Source organism: Sebastes fasciatus, chromosome 12, assembly GCF_043250625.1.
Source record: "Sebastes fasciatus isolate fSebFas1 chromosome 12, fSebFas1.pri, whole genome shotgun sequence".
NCBI classification, from domain to species: Eukaryota; Metazoa; Chordata; class Actinopteri; order Perciformes; family Sebastidae; genus Sebastes; species Sebastes fasciatus.
The window spans coordinates 22,070,462-22,092,580 of NC_133806.1; the positions used below are offsets into that span (position 1 = coordinate 22,070,462).

Below are 22,119 nucleotides of genomic sequence, written 5' to 3' on the forward strand. Positions count from 1 at the left end.
CAAAAGCCCTTCTTTCTGCCTGACAGCGAGTGGAAAAGACAGGAGGGGCAGAGAGTGATAACACGGAGAGACAGAGAGAGGAACTGAATGAATGAGGGAAAGAGAGAGGAGGGAGAAATTAATTCTGTTACCATAACGACAAGTGCAAATGCTAAAAGGTTATTGTGGGACAGGCACTCTTTGTCATTAGTCTTACACTTTTAAATGACATTAACGGCAAGTAAAATATTTCAACCCACTGCGCCAAACTTCCAAGTGTCGCAGCAGGTTGCCGTGTTAATTCTCCGCAACCACTGAGGTAACATTGCTGCCTCAATTGCTCCACATCATTAAGCTATTTACCTGCTCATTAAGGAGACCCAAACGACCCCTAAGACAATTTTACAGCTGTCACCTTTGACAACAACATTAACGAGAAGACTGTGGGTGTGCAGGAGAAGTGGGATTACTGACTTTTAACAGAAACATCTGAAGCCGGTCATAAAATAATGTTTTGAATCTGTGGTTCGAAGATTATTCTTGACCCTGGCCACCACAGTGGAGAAAACAATGTCAACACAAGGGTCATTTAGTAGCTGTACTGGGGTTTTCGAGCAGCTGTAGCTTATCATAAAGACAGTCACTGCTCACACAACCCCTGTAACATCACGACCGATTTGAAGTTTTTACACTTTGGTTTTTGTACAGATTAAACAAGAGAGACGTAACTATAGACTACGTAGTCACCGTGATGTCACCCATTGGTTTGTGGACTGCCGTTTTGAAGCCTCGGGTTCAGCATTTTGTCCGTCGCCACCTTGGTTCTTTGCAACCAGAAGTGACACGAGAGAGTGGAGCTGAGTACAACCGAAACGCTGAATAGGACATTTTAAGGTGACAAAAAGGTTACAATTAACTTTAATGGACTGAAAACACACTGTGAAAGGTTTTAAAGTTGTAAGACGAAAACACGGACAACTCCCAGACCGGACAACGCTGTGGTAGCAACCTGTCAATCACAAGGGAGCCACGCCCTAAAGCATACCCTGCTTTATGGTCTATCTGACTCTAAATGGGACCATAATTCACTAAATAAACATCAGGCTGTATTGAAGGAGACTTGAAACTAGTGATTGAGACCATAAACTCATGTTTACAATGTTTACTGAGGTAATAAATCAAGTGAGAAATCATTTTCTCATAGACTTCTATACAATCAGACTTCTTTTTGCAACCAGAGGAGTCGCCCCCTGCTGGCTATTAGAAAGAATGCAAGTTTACGGTACTTCCGCATCAGCTTCACTTTTCCGACCCCGGATGTTGTCCACTTGATATAACATGTTAATTAGTGAGCTGTGGAGATGCTGGAAGGTAGATTTATTTCCTTTGAACAGAGCCAGGCTAGCTGTTTCCCTCCATTTCCAGTCTTTATGGAAAGGTAAGGTAGTTAAGCTAAGGTAACCGACAGCTGGCTGTAGCTTCAAATTAAGCATACAGACATGAGATTGGTATCCATCCTCTCATCTAACTCTCTGCAAGAAACCAAATTCCCAAAAATATTTCAGGCTATATATAAACTATTTCCATAAAGATCCAGTGTGTACGATCTGGCGGAATCTAGCGGTGAGGTGAGGAGATTGCAAACAACTGAAGCCTCTCCTGTGTGCCAAGCGTGTTGAAGAACTACGTTGGCCGACGTGAAAACGCGATTTGGAGCAGAGCCAGTGCGTAGAGTGTTATGCACATGGGAAGTGAGTGGTGAAGCGAGAGAGAGAGAGAGAGAGAGAGCGACGGCGACGGGAGAGAGTAACGTTATTGACTCCAGCCCAAGCAGGAAAAGTTAACAGAGTTTGGTTTGTCCGTTCTGGGCTACTGTAAACATGGCGGTGCAACATGGCGGACTCCGTGAAGAGGACCCACTCCCTATGTAGATATAAACGGCTCATTCTAAGGTATCGAAAACACAACAATTCTTATTATCAGGTAATTATACACTAAAGAAAATATACTTATTAATATTATACTCCAATGGATCCCCTTAATTGTTACACACTGGTCCTTTAAGTGCTCAAAAACATTAGAATCTGCGACACAATGACAACTGGGCAAACTCCATCTGCTAGATCTATTGTATATTCTGTTACATGAAACACTGCAGAGACAGGTGCGACAGATTATTGATTCTTGATAGGTTGATTAGACTCCAGTGAGGGGATACAAGCAATAGAAGACAAGGAGAGCAGATATGCAGTAGACATAAATAGGGTTCAAACCTTGGGACTACATGATAGGCAGTGCCTTATCCTGCTAATTGCTCAAAATGTCAATATGACCTCTGAAAAGTTTAAGTCACCTTGCACATAATAATAACAGAATGACTGCAGGCCAAGCGCCTGTGAAATTTGATTTCAGAGCCGAACAAATTACTCTCTCCTTTAAACTCCCTCTAAGAATGGCCTGCTGCCCGTCCAGTGATTGAGAGTTAATCTATCATCAGAGCAAATCTTTATCACGGGCCTCGACAGTGAATAAACCATCACAATGATTTATCAGAATGTTAGACAGATGAAAAGATGACAAGGTCAGCGTGACGACTCCTCAGGTGGTAACTGCTGAAAAATGAGTTAATGCACTTTGTATGCATTATCGCACTCCTTCTCGGGGAAGTGTAAATTACTTTTCTACTTCCACAACAAGAAACCGAGGGCTTGGTGCTAACATCAATCTGTTTCACAAAAGTTATGGGATCCATGTCGGACTGAAATTCAGTGGAGAGCAATAAAGATTCAAAACCATTCTCATTTTTCCTCATTGTTTTGGCCTGTGGCACTGATGACTTTCTTTTATCCAAATCAGTATTACAGTACAAAATTAAAGCAAACAAATATTTTCGCCCATTGTAGCGTCTTGACTCTATGAATGGTGATGCAGTCTGTCGATCCACCACTTTAGTCCAAATTGAAATACCTCAAAAACTATTGAGTTGATTGCCATGATATTTTGTACAGACGTTCTTTGTCCCAAGAGGACGAATCCCAATGATTTTGGTGAACCCCCTGACTTCTAGCGCCACCATGAGGTTGACTTGTGATCTTGAGTGAAATCTTTCAACAGCTACAGCTACAGACATCCATATCATCATGTCAGATGATGATATCTAAATCCAAAACAACTGCCTAAATAGCTAAATACTTGCAAAACTAATGACTTTCCCATCAGCCGCAGCTGTACTTTTGGTTTGCTAACCAAATGTTAGCATGCTAACACCCTTAACTAAGATGGTGAACATGGTAAGGTTTATTGGTGCCTTCAGTTGGGGTCGTGAACGCCCCCCTCTTGTGGTATTCACAACCTCGTTAAGTGGAAAGTTTGTGAAAGCTCAGAGTTCACGAGTTGTGAAGTGTTTGTTGACGTTGTCGGAAATGGCGGAGTCCATGGAAGTGGATTTTTCGATGCATAATAAGTGAATATATTGTAATTTTAGTCGCATATTGTTTTTCTTGGTAATTTTATAATATGTCTGAGGAAAATGTTGATATTCCCAATGGCCTCATCTATTTCTCTATCATTATGACTTTGCATTTCCGACAGTAACGTTAATATTGACGTTGCTTAGCAGCGGTGTTCTCACGACTTAACCACTTGAACGCCAAGCATATCGTGTACACAACTTCCCACGTTGTAAAAACAAGCTCACGAGTTTCATTTGAAGGCACCATATACCTCCTTAACATTATCATGTTAGCACTGTCATGTGTCATGTCATGTGTCATGTGAGTATGTTGTCATGCTGGTGTTAGCATTTAGCCCGAGTGGCAAATGCTAGTGCAGCATTTGGCAGCTAAATTGATGCTAATTAATAATACTAATTAGTGCTAATGTTGCTCCCTATCTGTTCCCCTAAGTGACCAATAAATCAGTTAATTTAGGTTTTAAAGGCACAGGTGTTTTCACTTATCCCAGCTGATTAGACCTCTGCTCAGGTTGAAGGTGGGCAGAGAATTACATCTGTGTACCTGATGCCATGCACCAATAATAATGATAAATAATGTCATATTCACAAAGCTAACAGGAAAATGAGGCACATGTTAATCAAAGACAGTCCCACACACTCCTGTGAAGAGCTGTAATCATCCAAAATATGTGAAATAACCTGTGTGGGTGGTAGTATGGGGCGTGCAGGGCCCTTCACTTTATCTGTTTACTTCAGCTGCAGCGCGTCAATACTGAGCAGCTCGTTTCGGGTCTAGACAGCGTTTTGTCATGGGATTAAAGAAGATGTCCTTTTAACATTTGCATTTCCTCGCTAACTACCGCGACACACAAAATGTGATTTTTATCAAACATCTTGGGAGTGTTCCATTCAAATTGAGGCGTGAATGCAGCCTTGCTACGCCAATCACAGCATAAGATTTACACCTGGATAAATGGGTGGGTGAAGACAAGATTTAGGAGAGTTTTAACAAGAGTTTGGTGATGCAGAAACAACATTGACAACGAGGATGTAGTGTTGAGGTTGTGTATCATTTGCTGCTGGAAACATGCGCTGTTTCATATATGAGTGGAGTCTGAAGTGAAACTTCATTTGGCACAGTGTTATCATAGATGGAGAGAGGAGGGGGACCCAGGGGAGAACTGCAGTTCCCAGGACATTTTGTGCTTGGAGAGAAAGGGAGGCAAAGAAGGAGAGAGAGAGAGAGGATGGGGGGGTATTCTGTTGGAATTCCCTGGACGACAAACCCAATGCCAAATAGCACACACACACACACACACACACACACACACACACACACACACACACACATTCCTGTCTATAAATAGCAAGTGCTTTATCCACATCTTCCATATGGCTGTCAAATTATATCACAAACCCTCTCCTATCTTAGTGTATGAGTGCACGTATATACATTTTGCCTTATGCACTGGATATAGATTATATTTTAGGCTTGCAGGACCTCAGGCAGTAGAGACTCTTAAGTCTCTCTCTGGATGTGTTTTGCTGCAGCATGCCTGAACACGTCTCAGGATGCATCATAGTGACCTGTGCTGCTCACTCCTCCATCCACAGCTACATGTTTGTGTTTGTGTCTCTGTTTATAGCGTATGACTGTGTATGTTTCTTAGTCTTTATCTCTACTTTGAGTTACTAAATCTAAATGTTAATGTGCAACGTATCAGTACTCACTCGTCGTGACTTCTTTGATCATCTCGGCTGAGGCGTGACATCCGTTGACTATGTGTCTGGTCCACAGGGACAGATCCTTGGTGGTCTCAGCCCGGAACAGGTGAGTCTCGATGCCGAGTCGCGTGCCGGTCCGAGTGGCAAAGAACAGCTCCGTGCCAGAGTGCGGCGATCCCCGGTCAGGGCCAGAGTGGACCAGACTGGATTAACACAGATACATAAACTGTCATGTAGTATAGGGAAGGGAGAACACATTTATGTCATTATGACATAAAAAAATATCGTCATCACAAACACCTTTTTGTAAGAAAGGAAAACTCTTTTTTTATGATAACACGTTCTTGTGTTATCAGTTTTTTTTCCCCTCACTGTGGAGTTTTTATACCAAACAGTTCATCACATCTTGAGCTCAAGTTTCATAAAAACTGGTGATCAAAACTGTTACCAAGGAGCGGATATGTTGTTTACTGGGCCAACAAAGGCAAGGCAAAAAAAGACATAACAAAAGCTGTGCAAAAGTCACTTCAAAAGCAAGAAGGCTAAGGCTAAGTCTCACAGGGGTGGCACTGTCGGTTCACCACTTTGGTCTGGACTGAAATATCTCATCAACTAATGGATGGATTGCTCTGAAATCTGGTAGAGACATTCATGTCGACCTCAGGGTGATTTGTAATAACTCTGGCTAAACTAAAAGCATCACTGATGAAAAACACAGCCTCAAAGAGCAGCTGGCGTCGCTGTAGACCCTTACTCTTACTGCAATACGTTGTTTTTGATACGTGCAAAAATCACATATGTGCAACATTACACCTGTTGGTGATGACGCAAGATGATGATAAACTGCCTGATTATTTATTATCTCTATCTCTATTACATTGGGAACAGTGAATGAATCAGGGACTGATTTCAGACACAGCCTAAAGATCTACAGCCACACAACATCCCGCTTCCTAATTTGACGCGATGCGAACGAGTTTTTCCAAATGAAGATGTCCTAACCTGCTCCGTGCATCAGCGAACAGGCTGAGCAACGTGCTGCTTGTTTGAACCATCGCTCGTACTATATCTAAATAAATTATATATATAATATATATATTTTTGAGCTCCATTCGCCAGAGTTCGCTCGGTCACTGTTTGTTAGGATGAGGTGTAAAGTAGGGCTGTCAATCGATTCAAATATTTAATCGTGATTAATTGTAAATTAATTACACATTTTTTATCTGTTCAAAATGTACCTTAAAGGTAAAAGCTGTGCGCACAGTGAAAATGCTAACATGCTGGTGTTTAGCAGGTAATGTTTACCGTATTCAGCATTGTAGTTTAGCATGTTAAGATGTTTTACACCATTCAAATGAGCACAAAGTAGCTAAAAGTGGCTAAAAGATTGATAGAGAATGGTATTGGAAGAGGAATGTCGTTTTTTTTATAGATATTAAATTTAGTATTGGTTTTAAAATTAAAAGCATATTACTGTGAAAACACAAGAGTCTCCATAATATATATTTTATTAGGTATTGTAAATGTATGTAATATACTGTGTATGTTTGTGATGTCGGTACATATCGTGTCAGTGGACCTACCGTGTTGCTAAAAGTGGATAAGTGTGTGCAGGGCTCTGCCAGGCCTCTTTGCCTCGTGGTAGACTCTCATACAGCAGCAGGTCTTTCTCTGTCACCACCACCAGCACCGGCTTCCAGCACTGCTTCTCGCTCTCGGTCTGCAGCAAAAACAGATAAACAATGAGTCAGGAAAGGTTGGATCCGTCATCTATCCAGTTTCTATACCCACTCATCCTGTGCAGGGCCATGCTGTATTCAGATGAATCCTATTTAAACACAAATGCTGTTTGAAACTCTTTTCTTAATGGAGAATTGCACTATTTTGAGAAGTGCACAAATTACCAGAGCCTGAAGTAATAACTTTAAAATGATTACCGAGTCTGATCAGCCCCAAAAATTATTCAGCTTTATAATATCAACAGATCTTTGTGGAGCTGTAAAAGATAAATGAATTGAATAAATCCTACAAGGCTGCTCATGTTGAATTTGAATCAAGCACAGCTTTAATTTAATTTAATGCTGCAGAATTTTATGATCCTATTCCCTCTTATATATTTCATAAATAATTAAATCATCCTCAGGTTTTTAGGGGACAGCAGGTATTTTATCAGTAATATCAATGGTTGTTTGCCAGTGAGCTGCTTTATGGGACTTATGGTGTGTCAGAGGAAGGAATGGTGTTTGTGTTTACGTAAAAGACTCAGTGTGTACTCAGCAGTGGGTGTAGTAGGTGGGCTTCCTCCGGTTCTGAGAAGTGAAGCCAATGCAGAAGTGCCTTAAACGTGCATTCTTTCTACTAGCCAGCAGGGGGCGACTCCTCTGGTTGCAAAAAGAAGTCTGATTGTATATAAGTCTATGAGAAAATTACCCTACTGCACTTCTCACTTGATTTATTACCTCAGTGAACATCGTAAACATGAGTTTATGGTCTCAATCGCTAGTTTCAAGTCTTCTTCAATACAGCATAATGTTCATTTAGTAAAATGGTCCCATTTAGAGTCAAATAGACCATAAAGCAGGGTATGCTTTAGGGCGTGGCTACCTTGTGATTGACAGGTCGCTACAATGGCGTTGTCCAGTCTCGGAGTTTCACAGTGTGTTTTCAGTTCCTTAATTGTAACCTTTTTGGTCACCTAAAAATCAAAACGGTAGTCCACTAACCAAAAGGTGACGTCACGGTGACTACGTCCACGTCTTACATACAGTCTATGGGTGTAGATCAGTCTTCACCTCTCAACCTAACTCTCTCCATCAGTCTCTCTGTCATATTTCTCTCCAAAATGCTCCAAAAAATGATATAATTTGGGCTGTAACAAAGCTGTTCTGGTCCTTCGATATAAATGTGTACGTTCACTCTACTCTTGTGTGTACCCAGTGGAGAATTAGCTAAAAATAGATTTGGCTGGTGTGCAGGTGCAGGTACTTTTCTAAGTATTTTCTTTGCTCTGCCCCCTCGCCCCCCCATCTCTCCTAACGAGCAAACCCCTCGCTTTCCTTTCAGAACACACACTGTTAATCTCTTAACTTAGAGCGCGCACACACTAACACACACAGCCCCGTATTTCATTTTACAATGCTCCATAACTATTCTCATTATGAGTGCTTATCTGCAGCCCAGCCATGGAATCCTAAGCTGCTCTTTGAAGTTCCGCCTCAGCCAATCACATCGCGGGAATTAAAGGGCCAAGGGTCAGCTTTTTAACATAATGAGAATATGTTGCTAAGTAACAGTATTGTACTGCATTTGAAGGATCAAATATTGGCAAATTCATGAGGACTAAATTAGATAGGTATGAATGTGTGTGAGTGTGTGCGTGTGTCTGGATATGTTTGCACAGGTGTGTGTGTCTTTGTATGAAAGAGAGAGTGAAGCTTTACCTGGCTGTGTACGTGCTTATGGATTTCAAAGATGTCTGCATGTGTGTGTGTGTACAGTAAATATACATAATGCAAAAATATGCATGCAAACACTACCTATGCACGCACGCAAACACACACACATCTGTAATTCTATACCCTGATTGCCGTAATGCATCCCTGAGCTCATAAAAAATCTAAGCCTAATTCTAACCTTAACCCTGTTAATATTAGATAACCACTAAATTAAAAAATATATATTTAAATACAATTGATCGAGTAAAAGGAAAATCATCAGTGATGCACATAAGCACAAACGTGAAAATGTTAATAAATAGCAACTGTAACAACAAGAAATATGAAACTAAACCTTAAAAATCATGTCAAAATAATATCCAAAAATCGGCGGGGAGGGAAATACGTGTGAATCATTGCTGCCTTACGAGATCCAATGAAAAACATTTTTCAAAGGCTGCAGGAAAAAATACTACTATTATTATTATTAGCCTGCTACTGTCCGTTGACACTGAATGTAATGTACTGGGGGACACGTCCACATCTAACTCCCCTGTCCCGAATAGAGTGCTACAGGAATGAGTCCTAAAACCTGGAGAGGCGGTTCCTTTGTCTGGAAGTAGATGGGTTTTTTGAACAGGTTTTTAGTTAGATGCCTGAAATAAGATCTGTGGTTAGCACAAGCTGAAGAGATTTTAGCGTTTTATTCTACGACATAAAATACATCACTAAATATCCCACTCAGGAATTTTGAAGCCTTTATGTGTCTTAAAAAAGGCGGTTGCTAACAAGTGGCTAAATGAGTAAAGTAAACGTCATCATGCCGACTCGTCCGCCTTTACAGCCTTGTTATGTACAGTATACCCACGCGACCGTGGTGTAGTTCGTTTATAGCCTCATGTTAGCTTTTAACTTCAAAACTTCAAAAATCTTAAAAAGTGGTGTTCATGTGTGGAGATTATCTTGCTGAACAAAATGTGGAAGTATCATAAACATTTGTTTGCCACAGAGCTTATTTTCTGCAATAATCCAAAACCCAATGGAAAAATCCCATTGGCTTTTTGTTGAGGGAACCAGGGTGATGCTGACTTCCTGGTTGGCCTACAAAAATATGTCATCCCTGGAGCACTCTATTTCACCCATTCTCATCTGGTCACCCCAGTGTGTATCCTAATTTTCCAAAAATGTCCACATTTTAAAGGTGTAAAACTCAAAAAGGTCCTCACAAAGATAGAACAAGAGCACATATACACCTACACACCGTATATGGTAGTAAGAGAGAAGGTACCCCGTTAAAAATGTGAGAAATCTAGAAACACACACACACACACACACACACATACGATTGTACAGTTTGGTATTATAAAGCATTTTACACTCCCTGTGTGTCTCACACACACACACACACACACACACACACACACACACACACACACACACACACACACACACTCGTACCTTCCCTGCCAGCCATCCCAGGTGTCGTATCTCTTTGCTGCCAGCTACCCCCGTCCTGGCTGTGTTCTGGATCACTTCTGCAAGCGCCCGCTGTGGTGGGATGATCATTCAGGACGCGTTAGATTCAGAGCAGCTCTGAGCAGCCGAATCACGGCCCACAGTGTATAGAATCACTGAGATATCTAACTCTAACGGTCACGTTGATGAGAATTTACCTGTAAAATCAATGAAATCAAAGACAGACCTGTGCCAGTGTGGATGTGACAGAGTGCATGGCAGAGAACCAGGACAGGGTCGACGGTTGGTCTGGGCACCGCAGCACCACGGTGTGCCTGGTGTCAGGGGAGTGCAGCTCCAGTTGTCTGGAGGAGGAGATAAGAAAAGTTAAAACGGCTTTAACCTCTCTGTTATCATTGGACGGGTTCTAAGACTTTTATGGTTCACAACCCTCGTTGAATAAATTCCGTTTTGAATATTGAAAACCTATTGTTATCAGGCAGACCCAATTGGACCCAATTTAATCTCAACTCATAGTTTTAGAAACCGAAATGTAATCCATTTAGGTCTTCAGCAGATGCTCGTTTGTCTCATTCATTTGAAAATGGACATTCGGTCAGAACAATGAAATGAAGTGCATTGAAATTTGAGTTCATTCAAGTCGATTCAAAACACAAAAACAGGCTCATGCATCCTCAGTGGGCCATATGACACAATGCTGTCTCCCACTAAACTCCCCATAGCTAATCTCCTTATATCATATGGGAGTATTTCCGGCCTCAAGAGAAATGCATCTGTAGGATGCTTCTCCATCTCATTGAGCGGCTCTTTGATTGTGCGCTCAATGAATATGAATTTTAAAAAGGCACACGTTGCAGCCTTTACAGTGCAGTGCACGTCATATTGTAGCATCAATGCCGTTCATCTCCGTGGAGTAAAGGAGGACAAGACGTGTTAAACGACTCCTCGGCGTGCGCCTCACGCTGAGATTTGGCCACGAGCTTGCCACCAATTCTGAAACGATCTAGCATCTCTTGTTCACAGCACTCCACTGTCCAGGTGCTCCCAGTGGTTTAAAATAGAAACTACTCCAAAACCAGGGTGGTTTCATCTCTGCAAACATGCTTCTTTTGCATCTTTCTTTTATTCATACAGTAGGCCGACACACTGGGGACCTGGAAAAGCCCCAGTGAATGTGATGAATCTGCTCTTCCGTTGAACCCCCGGAGGTGGGAGAGACCGTCTAGATCAGCTCCAGGTGTTTCTCTGGGTTAAAAATAGAAATGCTGCCCGTAAAAAGGCAAGGGGGAGTGCAGAGGGGAAAGAAGGAGGGGGGAGAATAAATGACCAGATGTGCGTTTGATAGAGGAGGTTCTTTAAGGACGGTGTTTGTTTTAGCAACAACTTGACTGCCGTGAGTTATACTAGACCTACAAGAAGCATTATCTGGCCAAGATGTGGAGTGGCTTTGGGGCTGAATTAACCATCTCCTGCATGCGTGACACAATGCAGGAATCACTGGGAGAACAGCACATGGACTGGATGACCTGTAGATGGACTTGAATGTATGGAATTATATAAATCCAGCCTGAATGAAGATCAATCATTCACTTGATCAAAGGGTAGTCGTTCTCAAAGGATTAGCACTACGTACTGTATATAGCAAATATGTATTCAAGCATGGTAGGTCTGTTCCAGCATACAGATGTGACTCACGCAGTCATTTTATTGTAAATATTCATTAATGAGCTCTGCATGCACACAACAGTTGCATGAAAGAAATGGCAAAAACGTACATAATACTGTTGAAATAGTGATATAATGAAACAAGATATAAGTTTAGAGTTTTCTATTAGAATCAAGATGTTTGTTATGTTGTGTGTCACAGAAACTGTGGTGAGATTTCACAATTAATCCCTTTAATTGTTTGTTTTTGCCCACCCTGCCTCTAACTAAATCCAGATGATGACTCAACATGGAATGATTGTTGCAGCACACAAACAACAGGCTTCATTCAGAGCTGCTTTTAAAGTTTTTTTGGGATAAGTCCAAGACAAGTCTCGAGTTTTGGTAAAGAGTGTCACATTTCAAGGACAGGCTGAGGACAATTCTTCATAAGCAAACTGCAAGTCAGTTGCAGATTTTTCAGGTCTTTGAATACTAACCTTTTTAAAATGATGTGACATTTAAACATTTCATTTTAACAGCATTTTTACGTAGTCAATGAATAGCCTTAATAATTTGAATTTTCAAGTTGTGTGGCCATGTGAGGCCTACCTGCCTAGACACTAGGTCTTGAATGTTTTTGCTTTGAGTCATGTAGAGTTCAAGGTATTACTCTTTTCCCATGATTCCTGGGCTTTGTAGGATTATACTTTTTCATTTTTAGTACAACTCCTCTCAAAAATACACTATCTGTGAGGTTAAAAAATCATTAGAATTGTCTGATCCTCTGATTTTCAGCATATCCTCTCATCAGTTTTATGTCCAAGTGGTTATGTGGAAGCATTTGACCAGTTCTGACCTGAGGTTATTAGTGTAGGCAGTGGTTTGAGGAACTGGCAGCATTGTTCTTGGCCATTTAGCTGTAACTTGAGTGATCTTCTGCACTCGGTGTTCTGGTTGAATACTGCTCTGACACAGAATGGAGGTCTGTATGTTTGATTAAGCCACTTGTTGAATCGTGTACAAAGTTTACCTTTACAGATTTTGCACGTCCCTTCTTTCGCTTTATCTAATAAATATTTTTCCACACAGCTGAATCGTAAACTGCCATTTCAGCAGGAAAAGTAATCTGATAAGGTGTGGAGAAATACTGTGAATGGGCAGGGCTAACAGTTGGACTTCCTTTTGGATACAAGAGCTGCAGGCTTTTCAGGTAAAATATGCAATGGGATAAAGAGTACAAACAGTTCCTCTGCTTTAAACCAACGACACTGGAGTACAAGGATACTAAAGTAAGAGGTTGAATCATTCACGTTATAAGTAGGGCTGTCAAAGTTAACGTGATAATAACGCCACTTATTTCTTTAACACATTAATGCAATTGATCTTTCGGAGGTTCAATCGGGCTCAGTTCTAAAGCTAGAGTGGAGCTACTGGCATCATCTGAAACAACAAAACCAAAGAAATCCATTGGTACCAACCATGTCATACTAGCTTGTCACAAAGGAGGCTAAATAACGCTCCAAACTTACGCTAAATTTTGGTGAGGAAAAACTGGCTTGGCCATTTTCAAATGGGTCTCTTGACCTCTGACCTCAAGATATGTGAATGAAAATGGGTTCTATGAGTACCCACAAGTCTCCCCTTTACAGACATGCCCACTTTATGATAATCACATGCAGTTTGGGGCAAGTCATAGTCAAGTCAGCACACTGACACACTGACAGCTGTTGTTGCCTGTTGGGCTGCAGTTTGCCATGTTATAATTTTAGCGTATTTTTTATGCTAAATGCAGTACCTGTGAGGGTTTCTGGACAATATTTGTCATTGTTTTGTGTTGTTAATTGATTTCCAATAATGAATATATACATACATTTGCATAAAGCAAGCATATTTGTCTACTCCCATATTGATAAGAGTATTAAATACTTAACAAATCTCCCTTTAAGGTGCATTTTGAACAGACAAATGTGTGATTAATTTGCGATTAATCACAATTAACAATCATGTCATTAAATATTTTCATCGATTGACAGTCCTAGTTATAAGGCCAATTTTTTGCACTAGTATGTTGGTCATATGGTACTATCATATCATAGTATGCAGGCATACACCCTGTCCTACTGCAGGTGAGAATTGGAGAGAGAGTGTAAGTCTTCATCCTTTCAAAAACCTGTCGAGGTTAAGCAACCATGCTGTTTCTGCCAGGAGTCATTTCCTCCTTTTACACAGCCATACATGTTTTCTGTGGAAATACAAGTCTACATTCACTCTGCAGGTTTTTCAAGTATGTTGTCTCAGTAGTGACACAGATTAATTAGCAGCTAATTTCCTTTCTTCTCTTGTCTCTTGGCATCTCACCCTTCTCCTTTTCCTTATCTTTGCGCATCTCCACCTTTCCTGTTCTTTCTTTCCTTTTTCTTACCACCCTTCCTCACCTCCTATTATCCCGTCCCTCCACACCTTCTCATAACACTTTTAATCCACACTAGAAATGATAAGAGTGTAATCCTAAATTTTTTTAATTTAATTTTTCACCAACGTCACAGAAAGTTAGACTTCATGTTCTTATACAGCGTGCATGTTACAGTAAGGTGAGGAAAATGTCTTCAGGGCATTACAAAAGTCTTCTCCACACTCTACTCCCTCACATTTTTACTTTCCTCGTCTTTTATCATCTCTTCTCATCGCTGTGTGCGCTCCGCCATTTCTTATATCCTTCTCTCCTGTCTGTCCTCTCTCAGGCTTACACACAGTTTAAACAACATCTGCTGAAATGAAGAGAGAAACCCTCAGAGGGACGCAACATTGCACTGAGTCTCGTATAAAAAAGATAAGCCAGACTTCCCTGTCACTTAACATGAAGCCTCTTAAACCATTTCAGCTGCAAACCAAAATAAGGAAAACAGACAGTAGGTTTAGTCGTGCCCTGCAATCTTTATCTGATACAAATTATCTATGAACACACCATGATACTGAGAAGAATCCAACTTTTCAGTATAAATTTGAGTTTCGTTCAACTGGGTGTCCTCCTATTTAAACATTCGCTAAATATTTACTGGTGAGTCAAAGGGGGAATGGCTGTGAGGATAAGGAAGGACCTTCATGAAAAACATGCTGGTCAAAGTAAATTTGGCCAGCTTCATCAAACCACAAAACACTGTGTTATCTGTGTTATTGACCCCAATTCCTCGTATAACTGGCTGACCAATAAAGTCAAAGTTATGGCCAACAAAGTAAATGTTCAACTCTATTGTACTCTTAAAAGGTTTAATACTTAAACCAAGGTTTGTACAAGTGTAGCTGGAATTTGAACCAGCAACTGGGCATTTTGAAATGTAGGCTTAAGTTTCATTTCATAGTTTTTCCCAAAAATGGGTGTGTATTAAGCAGATTTTTCCTTAAAAACTATCTTAGAACAACTGGCCAACCACAGCATTAAGTCCAACTATGTCCCCACTGATGTCTGCAAAAGCTTTGTTTTTTCAAAAACTTCTTTATGTCAAACATTTTCTGTCAGATCAATTTTCAAGCTGTTTCCACCAGGAAGCTTTCATGTTTGTTTTTTTCAATCGAAGAGAGTGTTTCCTAAAACACTACACTCGGGGAGATTGATGCTTTCAAGTTGAATTTGACGATGTTATCTGATCTTGACTCCCTGTCTTCAAGCAAGTCAAAATGGAGCTTTAAAGAAATAGTTTGACATTTTGAGAAGTACACTTATTTGCCCTCTTTCCGAGAGTGAAATAAGGAAACCACTCATGTCTGTGCGCTAAGTGTAGAGATCTGAGAGGCAATTAGCATAGCTTATCATAAAGACTGGAAGAGAAGGGAAACGGCTAACCTGGCTCTGTTCAAAGGGAAATAAATAAAATAGACCTACCAACACCTCTTAAGTTCACTAACTCACACAATGTATCTCGTTTGTTTCATCTATGCCCAAACAAAAGTGCAGAAACAACAATTTGCTGTCTTATTGTCACAGTGAGGTTGCCATGGCAACCAGCTAAGACGCTACACAGATGGATAGATGTCGGTCAAGAAGTAGAAATTCAGCATCTAACTTCCTTTAAAACCACAAATTGTTGTTTTTAAAGGTGCTTGTAGGCAACTTTAAAAAAAAAAAAAAAAAAAACTTTGGACGGAGCCAGGCTAGCTGTTTCCCCTTGCATCCAGTCTTAATGCTAAGCTTGGCCAATCGCCTCCCTGCTGTAGCTCCACGCTTAGTGTAGAGACACAAGAGTGGTTTAGATTTTTCTTATCTAATTCTCGGCAAAAAAGCAAGTAAGTCTATTTCCTAAAATGTAAAAGTGTTCCTTTAAGACAGTGGTTCCCAACCTGGACTCCGGGCCCCCCTTTGGGTGGCGCCAAAGATCACAGGGGGTGCGCCAGGATTTGTCTGCTCTGAGGTTGTCAAAATTAGATTTGCACATGTATAACGAAAATAACACACTTACTGGATAATTTATACAAAAGTGTGGATATAAAACTATTTAAAAAGATGTGTTTTTTGCAACTTACCAGCAAAATACAACAAAATATTCAGGTTCAATCCATATTTGTTGCCGTTTAGCCTTTACAAAACAACATTTGCTCTCCTGCTTGACGCACCTGTATTAACGGGGCGGTCTACCAGCAAACACCATAAATTACATCTATTTAACCACAATGACAAAAAATCTATTTCGGCTCTAACACTATTATAGAAAATTAATTAAGCCATTACAAAAAGATCATATTATGTATCTGCCTTCGCTTGGTGAATTCATCAAGACATCATCACTTTATTTATTTTGATGAAACTAACGAGTTCTATTCATTAAAGAAAGTTGATTTAATAAAAAAAAGACAAACTCATTTAATACTCTGAATCAACTTATTCAAATTGAGGATTTTAGTCGAGGATTTGTAATTTTTTTTAGGGTGATGACGTCTTGGACACACGTAGGGGGGTGCTTTAAGGAAAATCGGTTGGGAACCACTGCTTTAAGACCTTGAAAAAGATGTTTTCTCTCAAAAATGATTTACATAGTGCAAGCATGGCCTCAGATCCTGCTCAGCATTTGAACAGTTTTCAAGCCTGAATGTCAAACCTGAAGAGTCATGATGGTGCTTGCCACGGGCAAAGTACAGAGAATATCTGTCGATAATAATGTACTTTTTTTTAATCTTTGACTTTTATATTGAGGGAAATAACGTTTGTATTATACAGGAGAGCCAGCCGACAGAGAACCATCTGCTCTGTCTGTGGATGCTGTTCTTATTTTTCATTTTGTTTACAAGTATCTTTTTTTATTGATTGTTTGCATGTGTTAGCATTTACATTTTACAGTGGCGGCGCTGAGCCGTCTAACAGCGTCTATACAGACGGAGGGACTTTGAAGTCACTGCTCACTGTTAGGACTTGACTTTGATGCTGTCTGAAGCTTTGAAGTTTAGTGAGGTTCAACTATCTCACACTTCTAAAATCATACATATGCAGAGGAGGACACGCATGGATGGAGGGACGGAATGATATAGAGAGACAGTGAGGACTGTAGAGAGAGAAAAAGGAAAAAAATCAAGAGACAGCCAATAACGGGAAGAGGATGGAGATAGGAGAGAGTTGATTACAGAGAACAGAGAAAGTTGGGAACACGGAGAAAGAGATCAGGAAAGAAAAGGGAGAGGACAGCGAGGAGACAAAAGGGGCAGAAAAACACAAACAAGTAGGATAGAGAGCGACGGCAAAACAAATAGACAAGCAGGAAGGGAAACAAAATGGTAAGAGAGAAACAAAGAGGAGAGACAACAGGGACAGAAAGCACACATTCACAGACACCAAAAATGTTTAAACAGTAAATCTGTTTCTGCCCCCATGCTGTTTGATTGGGCCATTGTCATATTACCAACCAATTAACTTGACGACACCTCCTAACAGACCGCCCCCCCGCTGACTGAGAATTATCAGTGCCACTTCAAACGTCTGTCTTTGTGATTAAAAAAAGTCTGAGACAACAGTATTGGGTAATCCCTTCAGGATAGCAGAAGGCGGGCGGCTGCAGACACAGGGGAGGACTTTTCTATTCTCTTTCTGTCACACTGTTGAGTAAAGGAGCAGAGAAGAACTGGTTAACCTTTGGTTCATTAAGGTAATCATCTTTTAGTTGGTTCAAAGTTGAACTTTGGAGCAATCGCAAGTGACAATATTGAAGCAAAGCCTCTGAGCAAGTTTAGGCAGTCAACTCGGGTTCACCGCTACACTCACATGATTTACTGCAACGTATATCCAACACACCCTTTTCATAATGGCAGTGTACTTGAAGTCAAAATTACAGCACCAATGGACATATATACTGAAAACAGTGTTTTTAATTGTATTTCAACTTTAAAGAGGACCTATTATGCTCATTTTGAGGTGCATACTTGTTTTTGGGGTTTCTACTAGATCATGTTCACATGCTTTATTGTTCAAAAAACACTTTACTTTTCTCATACCGGCTGTGCCGCAGCACCTCTTTTCACCCTCGGTCTGAAACGCTCTGTTTGAGCTACGCCTCCCCCTCCTTCCTGAAAAGCCCAGTCTGCTTTGATTGGTCAGCTGGCCCACTCTATCGTGATTGGTCAAGTAAACCAAACTCTTCTGACTCTGCCCTAGCTCCGCTCTAACTAGTTTTGTTTGAGGGCGTGCCAAACTAGCCGCTAGGCAGGTATGACGCAAATATGTTACTTTGTGACTTCACCACGTTATAGAAGAAAAAGTGGGACTTCAAGCAAGGCGTTTCAGGCAGTTCAGGAGCAGTGTTTCTGAGGGGGAGAGTGAGTTCTTTTGGCCTGGACTTTGTAACTTTGCAGACCTTTTACATGCACAAAACACAATTTAACACACTAAAGGAGAGAGAAAAAGCACAAAAGCATAATAGGTCCTCTTTAATGGATAAGGCCGGCAATATTCTGTATCTTTTTAATATTCTACCTAAATCCCATAAAAACATGAAAACCATCAACCTGTTATTCTGTCTGTCAATACTTTCTAATCCTGTCTGCTGCTCCCAGCTCAACACCCACATACTGAAGATGTAAATCTTTAAAAACAATTACACTTGAGTTGGCTGGCTGACTGAAAAATGTGAGTTAATCAATGAACTAGTCATTAGTCTGTGAATGAAAGGCACAAGACGAGCAGACAGATAATATTTAAGAGAGACTGAAGAAGATGGCGGCATCTCCAGAGAATTGCCCTCAGCTCAAGAGTGAGGATACAGGCATATTTATATTGTGTGTGTGTGTGTGTGCGTGTGTATGTGTGTGTGTTTCACCTACCTGTTCTCGGGGTCAGGTGTGGTCATGGCTCGGGTTACGCAACACATCTTGAGAGGTATGCACCTCCTGTCGCCCTGCAGGGACAGGGAGGGCTGGGTAGGAGAGCTCGGAGGCTCCGATGAGGAAGAGGAGGAGGAGATGGTAGGGCTGCCGAGACGAGGAGACTCAGGAGGAGGGGTTTCCCAGCCGATCTCTGACACAGGGGAGCCCTTTTTGACGTACGGCGTGGCCTCGCGCATGTACTTCACTGGGCAGAAAAGGAAGACAGAGATTTCCAGTATACAGTAAGACATGGTGAAGAAGGTTGAACTAGGACAAGGAAATGGCACGTTTAAAGATTTAAATGTTTTAGAGATACTTTTTGTCAAGGTGGAGGGTTAATTTGAAGACATTAATTGGTAAAATATACAGATATAAAGCATCCCATAGTTATAGGTACAGAAAGTCCTTCACTCACTAGATTCCTGTAGCAGTGTTTGGTCTAATATGCAAATCACTTTCCTGTCTCCACACTGAACAGTATGCTGTAAACCTTGTTTTATCAAATGCTTAATGAATTAACTTCATTCTGCAAATAAGTATTCTTAATTATATAGATGTTCTGATTTTTTCTTTCCTGATACCGATTCCGATACCGAGTACCGATCCAATACCAGAGTGATAAAAAAATATTACTATTGACCATATACGGATGTGATATGATTACTATCTCTGTTGTGTAGCCTGGCTCAGATTCAACCCTTTGTAAAACATGGACAAATACATACAGAGAACGAATGCAGTAGAACTTTCTTTCATTATTCAGTTTGTCAGCTGCAAAGAACATAAATAAATGAAGCTAGGAATAAATAACCACTCTGTATTCTCTTTAATTGTCTCCTCAGTGTACGGCCTGTGTGCTAATTTATCCTGCAGGGTGCAATATTCACACACCCTACTATGGTACTGCCATCCCTCGAAACAGAAGCCTTACACACTACATCTACATATCATCTTTTTACTTGTTGGATTTTCCACTATGAAATATTTCCAAATGGCTGACATTTTTCTCGCTCAGACTACCGTTACACTCTCCACTAACACCGTACTGTTGTTGTTCGCTGTCATCACGTGACAAACTACCTGTAATCAGTACTTCTTCGCTGCTCTAAAACAGTAGTTGCCAGTGGCAGCCTTGATACATCCAGGACGAAGACTTGATTTTAAGTTAAACAAGTTGATTTTTTTCTGGGTTAAAAAATTATGATCGGTGCATAGACAGGCGTACTCGCCAATACCGAGTTTTGGGCAGTATTGGACGGATTTCTGTCACTGGTATCAGTATCTGAACAATTCTACTAAATGATGTATTCATACGTATTCATGAAGTGGCACTACACCCGTCTGTATAACACAACTGCCCAAATTAAGCTATATGGCTTATAAAATCACATTCATATAACTCAACTGGACTGAACTTTGAAGTCTCTCGGCACTGGCATTGTTTTAACCTCATTTAACACGGAGGCCAATTCAAATCTGAGTAATAATCTGCTGTATGTTTAACCTTGTAGCCATCTTTTGAAGTCAACAAACACGTTTAGAAAGGCTCACACTATTGAAGATAGTTTGTCTCTATAACAGGATGTGGGGATACCGCATATGTTTAGATACGCAGCAGAAATAGAAACTGTTTAATTATGGCACCTCTGAGGCATTTGGCAAGTTTTTACAGACTGTCGTGGGGCAGCAGATAGAAAGATAACACTCAGCAATTTCTCTGTGCATAAACGTTGCTTGAACTCAACATGTGTGGGTAGTCTGGAAACTTGTCGGTATGACTTTATTTGTGGCTGTGACTCTGTTCAATAGCTGGCTCAGGTTTGCATGAAAGGGTGGATTTTCTTTAAAGTAACCTAAGTCCATAAGTTACATATTAAAATAAATGTGTTATTCTAGAGTATGCAAATAAAGCAGTGCATGTTTGTTGCACAGACAGCAGGAAGCTCAGTTGATCCAATGATTACCTTCCGACGAGCTGGCACAGTCGGCCTTCTCTGCTGTCAATTTGAAATGATACACAGCAAATGTCAAAATGCTGATAGCCAAAACAGACTTCATTTCACAGACTAATTTCTCAAAATGTAAGCACTCTGTAATGTATTCATGCTGCTAACTGCACCAATGATTCACACCTTGTCTCTGCTGCTACAGGCAGAGTTATGGTCCCGATCACTACCCCTACAGCCTCCAATATTTCCTGGTATAGAACCGTCACAACTGATGCGTCCGAATACCTCAGAAACCCCCATTTCCGATGGTTAAAACAGGAAACTTTACTTGTAAATGTCAAACTCAATCACTGGAGGCTCGATAACTACTTTAAATTCCCCGTGTTTTTAGTTTTGAGAAGGGGGAGAAGAAAGGAGAAGACAGGACACATGTTTCAGTGAAAGACAGAAATAGAGAGGCAGAGATAAAGTGGGTGCTCAGTACGCTTTCTATGTCCTGAATGTTCTGAATCCTTGGTATGCCCTGGATGTTTAATTGGCATATCCCACTGTACTAGCTGCGTATAATTGGCATATGGCTGGTGGCATTTGTAATCCAGCAAGTGAACTATTCTTGGAAGAAGCAGCGTGGACCCCTATGAGACGGTGTAACAAGCCTAACTGCCAACCTGTAGAGGAGAGATGACAGGCTGACACATAACACAGAGGAGGAGACGGGGGTGATGTGAGAGTGTCCTCAATGGACCCGCGGTGACGACGTGATCCAATTACACGGCAGAATAACCCACACGCTTCTAATCAGATTAAAGGGCCAAAAATCCATTTGTTAAAACGCATCATAACAAGGTACAATACAAGCCAAATTCAATGGACTGAAAAGATCGAATCTGCTGCAGTTGGATGATGACAACCTTGTGTGGTTGTGTTTGCATTCATGAGACATTTAAGTGACACAAAGGCACATGTAGGATTTGGATTTAGAAAGGGAGAAGCAACAAGGTTTTTGAATTTCGGATAGACTTTTGTACAAAGACACACACACTGTCTGCCTCCTCTTTTGTGCTGCAAAGCATGATGAAGCTGCAAAAGGAACGCAAGCAGTAAGAAAATATCG

The 22,119-nt window shown here is 40.8% G+C and overlaps 2 protein-coding genes across 2 annotated transcripts in view; one reads left to right on the plus strand and one right to left on the minus strand.

Annotated features, from left to right (window-relative positions):
- mal2 (mal, T cell differentiation protein 2) overlaps positions 1 to 22,119 on the plus strand; it is a 321,233-nt gene that overhangs the window by 44,848 nt on the left and 254,266 nt on the right. The gene's annotated exons all lie outside the window — the stretch shown is intronic.
- The window catches only part of sntb1 (syntrophin, basic 1), a 44,933-nt gene that overhangs the window by 10,137 nt on the left and 12,677 nt on the right, over positions 1 to 22,119 (minus strand). Inside the window, exons 2-6 of the mRNA XM_074654199.1 lie at positions 19,015 to 19,261; positions 10,295 to 10,412; positions 10,051 to 10,140; positions 6,742 to 6,878; positions 5,165 to 5,361 (exon numbers count right to left, since the gene is read on the minus strand). Of these exons, the coding sequence (XP_074510300.1) occupies positions 5,165 to 5,361; positions 6,742 to 6,878; positions 10,051 to 10,140; positions 10,295 to 10,412; positions 19,015 to 19,261 (789 nt within the window). The remainder of the gene's footprint in view (positions 1 to 5,164; positions 5,362 to 6,741; positions 6,879 to 10,050; positions 10,141 to 10,294; positions 10,413 to 19,014; positions 19,262 to 22,119) is intronic.